This window comes from Piliocolobus tephrosceles, chromosome 8 (assembly GCF_002776525.5).
Source record: "Piliocolobus tephrosceles isolate RC106 chromosome 8, ASM277652v3, whole genome shotgun sequence".
NCBI classification, from domain to species: Eukaryota; Metazoa; Chordata; class Mammalia; order Primates; family Cercopithecidae; genus Piliocolobus; species Piliocolobus tephrosceles.
This window is the reverse complement of record NC_045441.1, coordinates 79,689,200-79,705,345: the sequence shown is the minus strand read 5'-3', so window position 1 is coordinate 79,705,345 and position 16,146 is coordinate 79,689,200. Positions and strand designations below refer to the sequence as shown.

Here is a 16,146-nt window from a genome sequence, read left to right as displayed (position 1 = left end):
ATGGGATCTCACTATGTTGCTTAGGCTGGTCTTAAGCTCCTGGCTTCAAGTGATCCTCCCACCTCGGCCTCCCAAATTGTCGGGGGCTTGAGCCACCATGCCCAGCCACATATATCATTTATAAAATAAAAAGAATTTTATTAATATGTATCAATAATAAATTTTAAAAACCAGCCAGGTGTGGTGGCATACACCTGTGGTCCCATCTACTCGGGAAGCCAAGGTGGGAGGATCACTTGAGTCAGGAAGGTTGAGGCTGCAGTGAGTCATGATAGTACCATTACACTCCAGCATGGGCAACAGAGTGAGAACCCATCACACACAAAAAAAGACTTACCATATCAGGAAGCTTCAGTGTTATTAATTTATTTATATCAAAATAAATTCATTAAGTTACAAATATTAGGCCAGGCGCAGTGGCTCACATGTGTAATCTTTATACTTTGGGAGGCTGAGACAGGAGGATTGTTTGAGCCCAGAAGTTCAAAGCCAGCCTGAGCAACATGGCAAGATCTACATCTCTACAGAACATTTTTCATTAATTTAAAATATTAAATATCAAATTCATTCATTTACATGGAATTTTTTTTCCTGAGACAGGATCTCACTGTGTTGCCCAGGCTCGAGTGCAGTGGCACAATCACAGCTCACTGCTTACTGCAGCCTTAACCTCCTGGGCTCAAGTGATCTTCCCACCTCAGTCCTCAATCTCTCAAAGTGCTGGGATTACAGGCATGAGCCAACATGCCCAGTCTTTATGTTTCTTGCTTTTTCTCTTTTTTTTTTTGAGACAGAGTCTCACTCTGTCACCCAGGCTGGAAGGCAGTGGTGCAGTCTCGGCTCACTGCAACCTCCACCTTCCAGATATAAGCAATTCTCCTGCCTCAGCCTCCCAAGTAACTGGGATTACAGGCCCCCACCACCATGCCCAACTAATTTTTGTATTTTTAGTAGAGATGGGGTTTCACCATGTTGGCCAGGCTGGTCTCAAACTCCTGACCTCAGGTGATCTGCCCACCTCTGCCTCCTAAAGTACTGGGATTACAGATATGAGCCACCGCGGCCAGTTTATGTTTCTTTAAATGAAACAAATTTCAAACAATGTTGGAGTCACTTCTGGGACAGTATCATGTACTGGAAATTAAACACATTATTACAATTTTATATTTAAGAAAGCCATCATCATGTATCATTTAGTTGTGTAATTTTTCTCACAATTTTCACAAAACAGTCCAACTGTTCTGGCTGACAAATTCTTTCAACTGAGTGTATTTTGCCTAGCTTTGGAATCAAAAGTCTTCAGTTACTATGTCAGCTGTAACTGTGTGGGCTATTACATGAATGAAGGTGATCAAGTCCCAGATACTCTCTGTGGGTTTTCATCAGAGTCAGCAATACATAATCCAGATCAATTCTACTTCATATGAAGAAACTTAAGAGATGCAAATATGAGAGATGCCCTGAAATATCAAAAAAAGGAAACTCTACCAGCTCTCTGAAAAAAAGGAGAAATGAACATTATTGAGGAGGAAAAATACTTCTAATTATCTATTTGGTCAAAAAGGAGTAACCATGTCCATAAAATCATAATATGTGCTCAGTTAGATTTAGCAAACTTTGCAGACCAATGTTCTAATTTTTATGTCAAAATACTTCACTTGAACCACAGAGCCCTGGCTATTCAGGTAAAGAGAAGAAAGAGACAGCTAGAAAGGAGCCTCTTTTCCAGGAGTCAAATCAAATCAATCAATTAATTGATCTTCTTCGACTCAAACTGAGGTATCAGTATTACCAGGAAATCTGCAGGTAAAACCATCCGTCGGAATGCCTTAGGAATGTCCAGGTCCAAAGCCTGGGGTATCTCTTGCTAACACAAGGGAAATGAAAATTGTGTGGCCATATCCGAATGGTGATTTAGGTTCGTTTGCATCCACTGTGTATATGAATCCTCTCTCTCTGTTGCAATCACATCAAGTTCTGAGTACAGAGAAGGTAACTTAGTTGAAGCAGTGGTTCTCAACCAGAGGTGATTTTGTCCTTCAGTAGACATCTGACAATGTCTGAAGACCTTTCTGGTTGTCACAAATAGGGGTAGGCAGTACAGGCATCTACTGGATAGAGACCAAGGGTGCTGTTAAACATTTAAAATGTACAGGAGAGCCCCCAAAACAAAAAATTATCCAGCTCAAAATGTCAACAGTGCCAAGGTTGAGAAATCCTGACTTAAAGCATCTACTGGGGAGTCAGTCCCGAAATAACGACTTGAGTAAACAAGAGAATACAATACTCGAAACACAGAACAAAGTATATCAAATGTGATGTGTCACGTAACACAATAGAGAAGTATTGAAAGGGAGACAAACGTGGGCAACAGAGAATTGGAAAGCTATGTGGGAGATGTAGGATTATGCTCTTTTCAAAGACATGGAATTTGTATGGAAGGAAGAAAAATGACTGAGGGAAGAATGGCATGAGTAAGAGAACAGAAGTGCGAAGGAGATTGGTTATAGAAGAAACAGTGAGAAGGGTAGGTTGGGTGACGCAGAGTGAGCTATAGACAAGAGGGCAAATTAGCTGCATGGCAATGGTACTGGCCTAGGAATGCCATTTTTCCTTACGTGTAAACATACAGAAATAACCTAGATGCTTAAGGTCTCTATGGTCATTAACATTCTATGATTCTAGGACAGTAGGTCTCAACTCTTTTGTGCATCCAAGTAGCCTGAATAAATTTTTTAAAATTAGAGATGCCTAAAGTCATTCCCTAAGATTTTGATTTAATAGGTCAGAGGGTTGATCAGAACATCTGTATTCTTTTTTTTGTTGTTTTTTTGAGACCGAGTCTCGCTCTGTCGCCCAGGCTGGAGTGCAGTGGCGCGATCTCGGCTCACTGCAAGCTCCGCCCCCTGGGTTCACGCCATTCTCCTGCCTCAGCCTCCCGTGTAGCTGGGACTAGAGGCGCTCGCCACCAGGCCCAGCTAATTTTTTTTTTTGTAGTTTTAGTAGAGACGGGATTTTACCGTGTTAGCCAGGATGGTCTCGATCTCCTGACCTCGTGATCCGCCCGTCTCGGCCTCCCAACAGAACATCTGTATTCTTAAAAGCTTCAAAGTAAGTCTGACATAGGCCAGAAAACCATTGTTCCAACCCCTCTTCCATTACTGCATGATCTGTATTATGTACCCAATGTTTCACCCCAAATAAAGTAATTCAAGTATTAACTCCCAACTTGTGAACTTTTCGGCTTTCATAATTATCTATGGCCTCTGACCCAAGAATTCTGGGAATCTATCTTAGACAACCAGAAAAAATGATGTTTTCTAAACAAAGATGTGTTATTTTCAACGTTTGATTAAAATATAGTTTATCACTTCTAATGCCTAAAAATTAAGTACAATCTAAATAGTCAATCATAGTGAACAATTAAATAAATTATGGCAAATTTGTGCTAGAATACTAATTAACAACTTAAAATGATGACCTTTTAACAAAATAAAACACTCATAATAACATTAAATAAAAACACTAGGACACAAAACTGTATGTGTGTATATAGGACTTCATTTCTGTTAAAAATGAAGATTAGAAACAAAACTGGAAGATTTGATCCAAACTGTCAACATTAGTCACCTCTAAGTTCTGGGATTATGGTATTTTCCTGTTAACAATTTTCCATGTTTTCCAAATTTTCTACAAAACATAAATTATATAAATTTATATAATTCATCAAGAAATAAATGTATAGATTTATGGAATCTATAAAGTCATAAACTTATTACATTGATAATTAGAAAGCAAAGTTGACCTATTCTGCTAATATGGGCTGAACAGAAACAGCAATTTGTTCCAGGGCTAAAGACATTTACATTTCAAAAAGATACGCATGAATTAGTTCTTATAAGTACTTCTTGAAGGCTCAAAATTTAAAACAAGATCAAGACAACTAAATTCTTAAAGTGGCAAATGTAAGGTAACATGAATTAATTCTTATAAATACTTCTCAAAGGCTCAAAATTTAAAACAAAGATCAAGACCACTAAATTCTTAAACACTCATGAATGTAAGGTAACAACTACATCTTAGGATCAAATTAGAGTTACTGTAAGAAAGCATTCCTACTATCATGAGCAGATTTGAAAATATGTTGGAAAATCCCATCGAAGCTGACAGAGCACTGAATCAACTTCTACCTGGAACTTGGTGACAGTGACTGATTTGTCTCTAACCATAAAGCCCATCAAAAACCAAAAGATTGTCTACTTAGTAGTAAAAAATAATAACGACGATGATAGGAGGATTCTGCTGAACTCATGTTTTCAATGGACCAAAAAAATCTTCCCCTAGGAATGGAGAAGTAATTCAAGTGGAAAGAAGGGATGCTTGAAATTATTTCAAACTCTTTATTCATTGCATAGATTAGCCACTGGTGGGTACCATGCATCCAGGATTTATGAAGATTTCAAATACGCCGTCCTTTTGCCCCCATAACCACACTCAAACTCGTGAGACCATGTGCCTCTATTTTTAATTATGGAAATACGGACGCTGTATCTCCACCGGTAGTTAGAACTGTGAAACATCCCAACCACAACGTCCAGAAGGGCGACTGATCGCAGAGCTTCAAGTGATCTTAACTAGGTTATGTGTTCCTGACACACTACAGCTGTGTTCCGAGGGTCAGGGAGGCAGGGCAGAACCATCACTGTATTAAGCTTTCCCGCTCATGGGACGCGGTGCTCAGTCCCCGGGGACCGACAGGGGCTCCACCAACAACTCCGCGCCTCCCTCTCGCGGCCCGGACGGCAGCAGCGCAGATAACGAAATGACTGGCAAGAAAAACACCTTTTAAAATAATAAAAACAAACCACTTCTCAGGAACTTTTCCAGCCTGGAATGAGGAATATTTATAAAAACAGTGGTAGAATATTAGGACAATTCTAGGCCCAGTTTCACCAAGTGAAAAGACCTGGGATAAGACGAGCCCAGGGCTGCACTGGACTTGCGGGACGCAGAGACTACCCAGAAGGGCCCTGCCGTCGAGGGACCCTGATCTCTGCGCGCCTCGGCGGCGTCCGGGTGGCAGCCGGTGTCCCGCCGCGTCCCTGAAAGGCTTCGGCCTTGTCCGACCCCAGGATGAAGATCAGGTGGCCCGGGGCCAGCACGTTACCTGCAGCAGGTGCAGCTGGGCCACGAGACGCCGCGGCAGATGGAGGAAGCAGTCGCGAGCGTTGGTGAAGGCCACAGTCACTGCCGCCCCGCCTCCCCCAGCACCCGCCAGGCGATCGCTGCCCCACATCGTCCCGAAGCGTCGCTCTGGGTTTGCCCACTCTAGCGCCGCAAAGGACACGGGACCCAGCAGGCCGAGGACGTCGGAACCGGAGGAGATCGATCGGCCCCGCCCCCTGCGGCCCCGCCCCCTCTCCCCGCTGCGCGTCTCGCCGTAAGCCTGTAGTAGGGTGAGACAAGAAAGCGTCTGTCACCCAGCTCTCCTCTCCGCCGAGCCGCTCGGGGGCGGCACCTCGTTCATCAAATCCTCGCACGCAGGAAACGATGGCCGACGCTGTCGATTCTCCAGCCAATCCTGACACTCCTTAACTCATCCCGCTGTCTTATTGGATAAAAGGGAGCTTAGCAGGGCGGATGTTGTCCTTCCTGCGAGGATCAAAGTAGGCAAGATGGCGTCGAGCGGTGGGGAGCTAGGGAGTTTATTCGACCACCACGTCCAGAGGGCGGTGTGCGACACGCGGGCCAAATATCGGGAGGGACGACGGCCTCGTGCTGTCAAGGTAAAGTGATTTTTGGTTTCATTCGCTCTCCTCGGTAGCTTTTTGTGAGCGCTAGCGCCATATGGCTAACCTACGGAAATAAAGGCACGACAAGGCTTCCGTCAGATCTGTCGCTAGTTAGAGCTAGCATGAAGAACCCTGGGCCAGGTACCAAAGATTCTCACGACCCTTTTGGTCAACTATTAGAACATCAACTCCATGAGAATAGGGCTTGGTTTTAGTCATTGGATCTTCTGTGTTTACAGTACTACTTGGCACAGGTAAGCACTCAGTGAATATTCGTTGAGTGGTTGTTCCCAGTGACTTCTGCCGACTCAATTTCTGGAAAAAAATGTCGACTGAAGGTAGTCTGTTATATGCCTTAGGTAGCCTCTCACATGGACTGTTAGTCTTTATGCAGAGGGAACGGCAGAAATTTCATTTTGTGTTTTTTGCTGACTGAGTTGAACAGATTATTTCTTGTTTTCAAAGTTCTGTTTAAAAAAAAAAAAAAAAGAGGCAGAGTCATCCTAGGCTTATTTGCGAAATACGTTTAATAACTCTGCATTTCTTTCAGGTATATACAATCAATTTGGAATCTCAGTACTTATTAATACAAGGAGTTCCTGCTGTGGGAGTCATGAAGGAATTAGTTGAGCGATTCGCTTTATATGGTGCAATTGAACAGTACAATGCTCTAGATGAATACCCAGCAGAAGACTTTACTGAAGTTTATCTTATTAAATTTATGAACTTACAAAGTGCAAGGTAAGGTGCAAGTTAAGCAATGACTCGTTTCCTCATTTCTTCCATTCATATTTCTGTCATTTTGGCCCCAAGTTTCCCTCATTCATATCTGAATTACCCCAAAATGTAATCTAGCATGTCTTCCTCCAGCCTTTTTACAGGTTAACTTTACTGAAACACTGTATCCATCACATCATTCCCATGCTTAACAATTTAATGTCCTGTAGCGTGGTAGAGTAAAAGTTGGGTTTGGCCAGGCGCGGTGGCTTACGCCTGCAATCACAGCACTCTGGGAGGCCGAGGCGGGCGGATCAGGAGGTGAGGAGTTTGAGACCAGCCTGGCCAACATGGTGAAACCCGGTCTCTACTAAAAATACAAAATTAACCGGGTCTAGTGGCACATACCTGTAATCCCAGCTACTCAGGAGGCTGAGGCAGGAGAATCACTTGAACCCAGGAGGCAGAGGTTACAGTGAGCCGAGATTGCGCCATTGCACTCCAGCCAGGGCAACAAGAGGGGATCTCCATCTCAAAAAAAAAAAAAAATGGGTTTGAGGGCTGGGCGCCAATAACTCACGCCTCATGCCTGTAATCAGAGCACTTTGGGAGACTGAGGCAGGCAGATCACTTGAGGTCAGGGGTTCAAGACCAGCCTGGCCAACATGATGGAAACCTCGGCTCTACTAAAAATACAAAAATTAGCCAGGTGTGGTGGTGCGGACCCGTAGTCCCAGCTACTCAGGTGGCTGAGGCATGAGAATCGCTTGAACCCGGGAGATGGAGATTACAGTGAGCAGAAATCACACCACTGCACTCCAGCCTGGATGACAGAGCGAGGCTCCGTCTCAAAAAAAAAAAAAAGGAAAAAATTTGGGTTTGACGCCAGGCATGTGGCTCACACCTGTAATCCCAGCACTTTGGGAGGTGGAGGTAGGTGGATCACCTGAGGTCAGGAGTTCAAGACCAGTCTGGCCAACATGGTGAAACCCTGACTCTACTAAATACAAAAATTAGCCAGCTGTGTTGGTGCAAGCCTTTAATCCCAGCTCCTGGGGAGGCTGAGGCACAAGGATCACTTGAAACCAGAAAGTAGAGGTTACGGTGAGCCAAGATCATGCCATTGCACTCCAGCCTGGGAAGAGTAAGACTGTCCCAGAAAAAAAAAAGAAAAGACAAAAAAGTTGAATTTGATCCCAGCACTTTGGAAGGCCAAGGTGGGCAGACAGCTTGAGCCCAGGAGTTCAAGACCAGACTGGCCAACATGGCAAAACCCTATCTCTGCTAAAAATACAGAAATCAAGGTGGGCGTGGTAGTGCATTCCTGTAGTCCCAGCTACTTGGGAGGCTGAGGTGGGAGAATCAGTTGAGCCCAGGAGGTGGAGGTTGCAGTGAGTCATTTATGGACCACTGCACTCCATCCTGGGTGATGGAGTGAGACTGTGTCTCAAAAGAAAAAAAAATGTTGGGTTTGGAGTAAGTTTTCCAGTTCCACTGCTTACTAGCTTTGTGATCTTCGACAAGTTATTTAACCTGTTTAAGTTTTTCCTGTTCTGTAAAATGTATATGGTAAAGGGACCTATCTACTTCTTGAGGTTGTATGAGGATGAAATGAGATAATCCATATAAAGGGTTTAGCAGAGTGACTCCTGGTCAGAATACAGTAAGCATTAGCTATTGTGGTTTCTACTGTTACTCCTTTCTGCAGATTGACTCAGTGTTTTCCGGCCTTCTACGTGACATAAACCTCTGCTCCAAAAAGGCTGAAGTATGCAATGCCTTATCTATTTTTATGTTGATCTCTGTTCTCCTCACTAATCTGCTCTGAGACCCATCCTTCTCTGGCTGTTATAATTCATATTTTCTTTCTTGTGCTATCAGTAGAACTCATAATCTACCACAAAAGCACTTGATTTTACTGGGTCATGTGTGGTTTTCTCAGGCTGCTGTTATATGTAATCTCACTTTCTTAACCAACCTGCCAGCTCCCATGGTTAGAGAAATATTTTCTCGAGCTTTTCTGTTTTCCAAAGTGCCTAGTCTAATAGGCTCTGAAGTAAGATATCTGGATTTGAATCCTTGCTCCTCAAACCAGAGTATGAGCATGGCTAAGTTATGTAATGTCCCAGTGCTTCTGTTTCATTACAGGGTTGTTGTTAGGTGTTAAATCAAGTGAAGCACTTATGACATTGCCTGGCATAAGGTAAAATCTCAACAAGTATTTATCATCATCCCTGGATACAGAAGTAGTTAAATTTATTGTAGTACCTGGCCAATCATAGATGTTTAGTAAGAATTTATTGACTGAATAACATTCTTCTCATTTTCTCATTGTTACATGTTTAATAGTTCCTCAGTTATTGAACGTTTTATGATTATAGTATTTTTCATCTGATTTTTAAGGCATGAATCCCATTACAGAAATACGTTGTGCTGAAAAAGCTTAATTGGGTATGAAGTAACTCTTCAGGGCCACAGAGAAAAGCTCTATTTTATGACCACAGTTTACATACTTCAGGCCAACCATCTGGGTCCTTAGTTGTTTAAAGACTAGGGAACAAAGAGGCTTGCAGGGAAGAAGAGGGGAGGCTCTAAATACATACTCAAACAATGGGATGAATACTGTCCACAAGCAGAGCATCTTAATTCCTAATCCACAGGATATGTATACACGTAGCAAAAGTTGGACTTTGCTTTTTAGATCCAGATATTGTATACTAGTTAAGCTTTCATCCCAAGTAAATCTAGATTAAAAAACCATGCTATCTTGTATTTCCATTCAGGACAGCCAAGAGAAAAATGGATGAACAGAGTTTCTTTGGTGGATTGCTTCATGTGTGCTATGCGCCAGAATTTGAAACAGTTGAAGAAACTAGAAAAAAACTACAAGTGCGGAAGGCATATGTAGTAAAAACTACTGAAAATAAAGGTATGGAAAGCATATTGCTAAATGCCTCCTGTATGTCAGGCACTCTGCCAGGTGTGTCATCATGCAATTCCTAGGCTAGTGGGAGGAGAGGCAAGTAAAGCATCACAGTATTCAGTAACTGTAAGGGTTCTCTGCAGCACACTACATAATCTGGGTTGAGAAGGGAGAAATGTTGGTTCATGGAAGACTTCCTACAGTATGTGAGAAGTGGCTGAAATTTGAAGGATAAGTAGACATTAACTAAAAGGGAGAGGAAAAGAAGGAAAGGCAAGCCAGGCAGGATGTTTAAGTGTGTAGAGGAATAAATGAGCATCATGCATTTAAGGAACTTTAGTTAATACAGTATAACCAAAGCTCAAAGTTTTCAGTGAGAGATAAGTTTAGAAAAGTGGATAAGAAGTGAATCATGAAGAGCCTTGTATCCCATGCTAAGGAATTAAGGCTTTGACCAGAATGCGGTGAGAAGCAGTTATGATTTGCAGACTAGTTGTCACTGCTAATCATGGAGAAGTTTTACTTTTGACCAGCAATTGACTAAATGCCCCCATATGCCCCTTCTACCAGATAGTGGTAGAGAGAAATAAAGTGGGAAAACTCTTGGAAAACTTACTCAGAAATCTGGCAAGAGAGCTGTTGAGAATCCCCAGTCATCTGTATCCATTGAACTCTAACTTGTAAGATAATAAATAGCACCAGGAAAACTTACGTGTTTGTATGACAAAGGAAATTATAAAGTATTAATGTGGAGAAAGACCTTTGACCTTATCTGACCTGTGTCCTAATTTTTCTTGGTGAGGAAACTAAGTCTCAGAAAGTTTGTGACCGGCCTATATTATTAGAGATGAATTAAGGACAAAAATAAGGATTAAAACCCAAGCTTTGGACTCTTTCTCCAGAGCTTACTTTTTAACTGCTTTAATCATCTCAGTGTTGGTGTGACAGCCTAGGATTATCTTCATTATTTGCTCCCCTTCCTCTTAAGATCTTTTTGCCGTGCTGCTGACCTCAGAATTAAACCTGACTTGTTTGGCCTTGGACACTTCAGTTAAGCTCTCTTTCATCAGCATTTTAGCATCTGTGCGACGCGTTTGTATACTTGGTCTTACTTTTCAAAAACTCTTATTATAGAAGTTATTATTATTATTTTGAAACGGAGTCTTGCTCTGCCCCCCAGGCTGGAGGGCAGTGGCGTGATCTCTGCTCACTGCAAGCTCCGCCTCCCCGGTTCACGCCATTCTTCTTCCTCAGCCTCCCGAGTAGCTGGGACTACAGACGCCTGCCACCACGCCCGGCTAATTTCTTGTATATTTAGTAAAGACGGGGTTTTGCCATGTTAGCCAGGATGGTCTCGATCTTCTGACCTCGTGATCCACCTGCCTCAGCCTCCCAGAGTGCTGGGATTACAGGCATGAGGCACTGCACCCGACCTGGAAATTTCAAAACACAAAGGCAGAGAGACTAAGTTAACACATCTCCCATGTATTAATATTAACATTAACAATCATCAACACATAGCCAATTTCATCTCTACCACATCTTCCACACTCCATGTTGTAGACTGCTTTTGGGAGAGTAAACCAGGGAAGAGGCCCTTGCCAGCCCTAGAAATGGGACAAGCATAGTGCTTTCTTTAGTAACTAACAAACAGAAGCTAAGGAGCATGATACATCCAGATAGTGGAATACTCTGAAATTGTAAAAAAAAAAAAAACTTTCTGTATAATGATGGAAAACCTTATATAAGATCTGCAGTGAAATGGAAAATGCAGAGGTGCAGAGAAATGGATATTACATTTACCTTTCTTAGTGGGGAGAAAAAGAATGGGAGAAAGGAGACGGCAAAGTAAAGCTTACTGAACAGATAAATAAAAAACAATAGTGATTACTTATGGGGATGAAACCAGACCCATGGAGAGCAAGGAAAGGGTGACACTTGATGCTGTATATCTTTTTATCCATTTTAGGTTTTAAACCATGTGAATATATTCCCTTCTCAAGAAACAATTTTTTTGGAGTATAATTTGTTAACATTTTTAAGTGATTTTTAAAAATTATATGATTCTCAATGATGAAAACAATAAATTAACCACTTATGTTTCTCTTTCCCTCAACTTTTAAATTGTAATATAAAGACCATTACGTGACAAAGAAGAAATTGGTTACAGAGCATAAAGACACAGAGGATTTTAGACAAGACTTCCACTCAGAGATGTCTGGATTTTGTAAAGCTGCTTTGAACACTTCTGCAGGGAACTCAAATCCTTATCTTCCGTATTCCTGTGAATTGCCTTTATGTTATTTCTCCTCAAAATGTATGTGTTCATCCAGGGGGCATGTTGACAGAGCATCAAACTCCTCTAAGGATGGTAGAAATCATCATAAAACAATGGGGCATTATAACCACAATGACTCTTTGCAGAAAACACAGATAAACACTTTTAAGAACTCAGTGGCCTACCCTGGTGCACAAAAGGCTATTACGTCTTCAGAGGCAGTTGACAGATTTATGCCTAGGACGACACAACTGCAGGAACGCAAAAGAAGAAGAGAAGATGATCGTAAACTTGGAACTTTTCTTGAAACAAACTCAGGTAGTAATGCGGTTATGATTGGACCTCTGTTACCAGACATGTCTAAAGTGGATATGCACGATGACTCATTGAATACAACTGCGAATTTAATTCGGAATAAACTTAAAGAGGTAAGGTTATTTTTAAAAACTGTTCTAAGAGACGATTTGGTTATAGGACTAAATAGGGAATTATTTGTGGGAATAATAGTATTGTAATTTTTTTCACTTTTTAGTTTTTTGATGTGTTTTTCTATAGTTCTCTGTTGAAATAACTGAATTTGGCTAACATTTTATTTGCTTTGAACTGTTAACACTTGCTTTAAACAATGAACAGACATTTTATATCACTGTAGTTACAAAATATTAAAGCAGTGGTTTCAGCCAATTAAATCAATCTGTGAGAGTGGTGCCCAGACCTGCCATTTTTGTTAAAAGCTCCCCAAGTAGTTCTAGTATGAGCCAAAGTTGAGAAGGAAAATTCCATTTCTCTCAAATTTAGAGTTATTACTGTTTATATCAAATTAAAAATGCTTAATTTGTTTTTGTGATAAAGAGCAATAGAAGGTGAGATTTCTAAAAATTGGGCCTCTAGGTATGCATTTCAAATGTAGACTTTATTTATTTATTTATTTATTTATTTTTTGGAGACAGAGTCTCACTCTGTTGCTCAGGATCTATGGTCACTGCAAGCTCTGCCACCTTGGTTCACACCATTCTCCTGCATCAGCCTCCCGAGTAGCTGGGACTACAGGTGCCTGCCACCGTGCCAGGGAAACTGTTTTGTATTTTTTAGTAGAGATGAGGTTTCACCATATTAGCCAGGATGGTCTCGATCTCCTGATCTCGTGATCCACCTGCTTCAGCCTCCCAAAGTGCTGGGATTACAGGCATAAGCCACCGTGCCCAGCCTCAAATGTAGACTTCTTAAATGATCAGGATCAGATTGTGCTGCCTAGGTAGTCTTTTTTTTTTTTTATGTCATTTATATAATCGTTTTCCATTTCCTAAGCAGAAATAAAGTTAACATCTGAATTAACTTTCGAAAGACACCTTTTTGTGGAATAGGGGTAGGGGCTACTGTTACAAATCATAAACTGAGGGTTATGACATTCTCTTATACTTACTCCAAGATGCAGAAAGTGCTTTTCACATAGTTTTACTCATATTTTACAATGTGATTAAGGGAGGCTCAGGTAGCTTAATTTCTTATATGTACATTTTTTACCTAAAAACATCTGATTAAAGAGGCATTATTTAATAATAATTAAAATCTGTGGGCAGTTTTGAAGCCTTCTTTAGTTTTTCAGTTTAGGCTGGGGACAGTGGCTCACACCAATAATCTCAGCACTTTGGGAGGCTGAGGTAGGAGGCTGAGGTGAGCAGACTGCTTGAGCCCAGGAGTCTGAGACCAGCCTGACCAATGTGATGAAACCCCATCTTTACCATAAATATACAAAAATTAGCCAGGTGTGGTGGTGCACTCTTGTAGCTACTTGGGAGGCTAAGGTGGAAGGATCACTTGAGTATGGGAGGCGGAGGTTGCAGTGAGCCAAGATCATGCCACTGCACTCCAGCCTGGGTGACAGTGTGAGACCCTGTCTCAAAAAAAAAAAAAAAAAAAATGTTTTCAGTTTGTGCTTCCACCCTTCCTTCCTTCAGTTGCAGCTGAACTGAGGCATAGACATAGATACGCAGCTGTCTCAGCCAGAGCTGATTACATTTTAAAGAAAAATGTGTGAAGTCCAAATTCTAGGTCCAGAAATAGTAGAACAATAAAAAAAGTTAAATACAGTTTACTATAGTTTCTAATAATTTTCCATTTCAAATGAAGACTCTTTGCTTTGGCTTATTGTACACTCTTTGTACACTCTTTCTGATAGTGTGTTTGCCTTTCCTTTTTCTCCTAGGAAATTGAGGATTATACTGCTTCCTGCTCATTTCTCCAAATGTTTTCATCCCCCCAAATCTATCAGACATTATCAGTGTTTCAAGAATGCAAAACCAGGATATCTATCTGAATCTGTAATATAACAAGTGACTTTAGATCTATAAAGGAATGTTAAAGTGGAGCATATGTTCACTTTTCTTCCTCCAAATTTTTTTTCTTTTTAAATAGCTTTAGAAATTTTACTGTCATCAGTGTTTGAACAGAAAACTTCACTCTGTGCCTAGGTCATAGGCTGTACCTTGAACTTAAGCCAACTCTGCCTCAAAAGCCGCATCAAGGATTGAACTATTGGATGTAGTCGTACCTCTTCTAATAGCTTTACTCCTGTGCTATAGAAACTAAATTTTAATGGTTCTTTTTTTTAAATTAGGTAATTTCATCTGTGCCAAAGCGTCCAGAGGACAAGCCGGAAGATGTACATACAAGTCATCCATTAAAACAAAGAAGAAGAATATAGAGTGCCAGCAGCAAATTAGTACTTCCTGAAAAGAACATTTATTATTTATTTTTAGCCTGTCATTTTAATTCTTCTAGAGATTTTACTGCTGGTATTTTTTAACGCACTCCTCTTTGTAATTTCATTCAAGCTATTTGTCTAAAGTCATTTCTTTCTTTTTTTGTGGGGGGGAGGTGGAGTCTTGCTCTTTTGCCCAGACTGGAATGCAGTGGCGTGATCTCAGCTCACCGCAACCTCCACCTCCCGGGTCCAAGCAATTCTTCTGCCTCAGCCTTCTGAGTAGCTGGGATTACAGGCGTACACCACCATTCCTGGCCAAGTTTTGTGCTTTTTTAGTAGAGATGGGGTTTCACCATATTGGTCAGGCTGGTCTCGAACTCCTGACCTCGTGATCCTCCCACCTCAGCCTCCCAAAGTGCTGGGATTACAGGCATGAGCCACCACACCTGGCCCGTTTCTTTTTTTTTTGACCCATACTTAATGTTGCAGAAACTGTTCTTGTCATAACATTACCTCTCATGTACAGTAATTATATGTAAATTAATTGAAGCAAATATGGAAACTACAATAAAGATAGGCAACCAGCATCTGTTTCTGATTATAATACAAGTATTGAATGAGCCATTGAAACACTAGAAGTCAGGATGTTTCCGAATGCCAGGGTTTCAAAATCAAGACAATTCTGTGAGGTAAAAAGTAGATTAACTATTAGAACAAAGCTGAAATTAGAATCTTATATGCTTTAATTAACTTTTAAGAAGAATTTGCTTGACCTGTGGCAATCCAAAAATAAATCAGTATTTATAAATTCTAGACTTCTGTTACTGTTTCTGGCATATCCACACTTTTTTCTGTCAGTGGGTCACATAATTGGAAATTTCAGTACATCTAGGTTGTCTCCATTTTCTTTTTCTTTTTAGTAGAGACAGGGTCTCATTGTGTTGCCCAGGCAGGTATTGAACTGGGCTCAAGTGATCCACTCACCTCGGCCTCCCAAAGTACTAGGATTACAGGTGTGACCCACTACACCTGGCCATTTTCTTTACTGGTAAAAATAACTTGAGAAGGTCCATACCATGGCATGTTGTTTTCATTTCTCCCTATCTTTAATGGCCTCTTGCCTAGTGGATTGAATTTGAACATACCAGTTAATAAGGTTCAGTTTCAGCTATGATGTACTTGTAGCAGGACAAGCCGCAGACAAAACCCCTTAGTCACCGGGTTATAGAAGGAGGAGGCTTTATTTGGCCGGGAGTGTTGGCAGACTTGCATCTCAAGAGCCGAGCTCCCTGAAGAAAAAGTTCTGGACCTTTTTGAGGGCTTACAACTCTAAGGGGGTCCACGTGGAAGGGTCATGATAGATTGAGCAAGTGATCTATAGGTAACATGTGGTTAGAATTGGGGGGTTAATCTTTAACCTCAGGCCTGGTCAGTGGCGTCGGTTGGTTTTGCTACTGACTTCATTCGGGTTGTTTTTCAGCTTTTACTTCCTCCTCTTCAGAGACAGGAGACTGTAAGAGAAATGGCCTCTCCTCATTCCCCTCTTTGAGAACCTCACTCACTAGTGGGAGTTCTCACTCTCATCTTCACTACCCAGGTCTTCCTATGAGACAGATTGATAGTGATCCATGTAATACACTTGTGCTGAAGTTTTCTGATGAATCCAAGTAGTAACAACTTCTTAGTAGTTAGAGAAATATGACTAACAATCAAGGGAGCAATAGGTAGGTTC

At 41.3% G+C, this 16,146-nt stretch overlaps 2 protein-coding genes across 6 annotated transcripts in view; one reads left to right on the top strand and one right to left on the bottom strand.

Moving 5' to 3' along the window:
* Positions 1–5,386, bottom strand: part of PEX1 (peroxisomal biogenesis factor 1) — a 43,319-nt gene extending 37,933 nt beyond the window's left edge. For 2 of the 4 annotated variants that reach the window (XM_023226737.1, XM_023226739.1), the window contains exon 1: positions 5,168–5,386. In XM_023226737.1, coding sequence (XP_023082505.1) covers positions 5,168–5,296 — 129 coding nt within the window. In that variant the 5' untranslated portion in view covers positions 5,297–5,386. The remainder of the gene's footprint in view (positions 1–5,167) is intronic. The other 2 variants (XM_023226740.2, XM_023226738.1) reach the window with 2 other exon arrangements.
* Positions 5,387–5,589: 203 nt separating this feature from the next.
* On the top strand, positions 5,590–15,001 carry RBM48 (RNA binding motif protein 48). Of its 2 annotated transcripts, XM_023226741.2 has the most exons (5): positions 5,590–5,786; positions 6,343–6,533; positions 9,293–9,438; positions 11,570–12,138; positions 14,328–15,001. In XM_023226741.2, the coding sequence occupies exons 1-5, from the start codon at positions 5,676–5,678 to the stop codon at positions 14,412–14,414; spliced, it is 1,104 nt and encodes a 367-aa protein (XP_023082509.2). In that variant the 5' UTR covers positions 5,590–5,675; the 3' UTR covers positions 14,415–15,001. The 2 variants fall into 2 exon arrangements, with proteins under 2 accessions (XP_023082509.2, XP_026304959.1); XM_026449174.1 differs by lacking the exons at positions 5,590–5,786; positions 9,293–9,438 and having other exon boundaries at positions 6,394–6,533.
* Positions 15,002–16,146: the final 1,145 nt, after the last annotated feature.

Coding starts and splice junctions, on each gene's coding strand:
- RBM48 (XM_023226741.2), top strand. CDS start 5,676: ATGGCGTCGAGCGGTGGGGAGCTAGGGAGTTTATTCGACCACCACGTC. Junction 9,439..11,569: donor AAAAACTACTGAAAATAAAG/GTATGGAAAGCA, acceptor TGTAATATAAAG/ACCATTACGTGACAAAGAAG. Junction 12,139..14,327: donor TTCGGAATAAACTTAAAGAG/GTAAGGTTATTT, acceptor TTTTTAAATTAG/GTAATTTCATCTGTGCCAAA.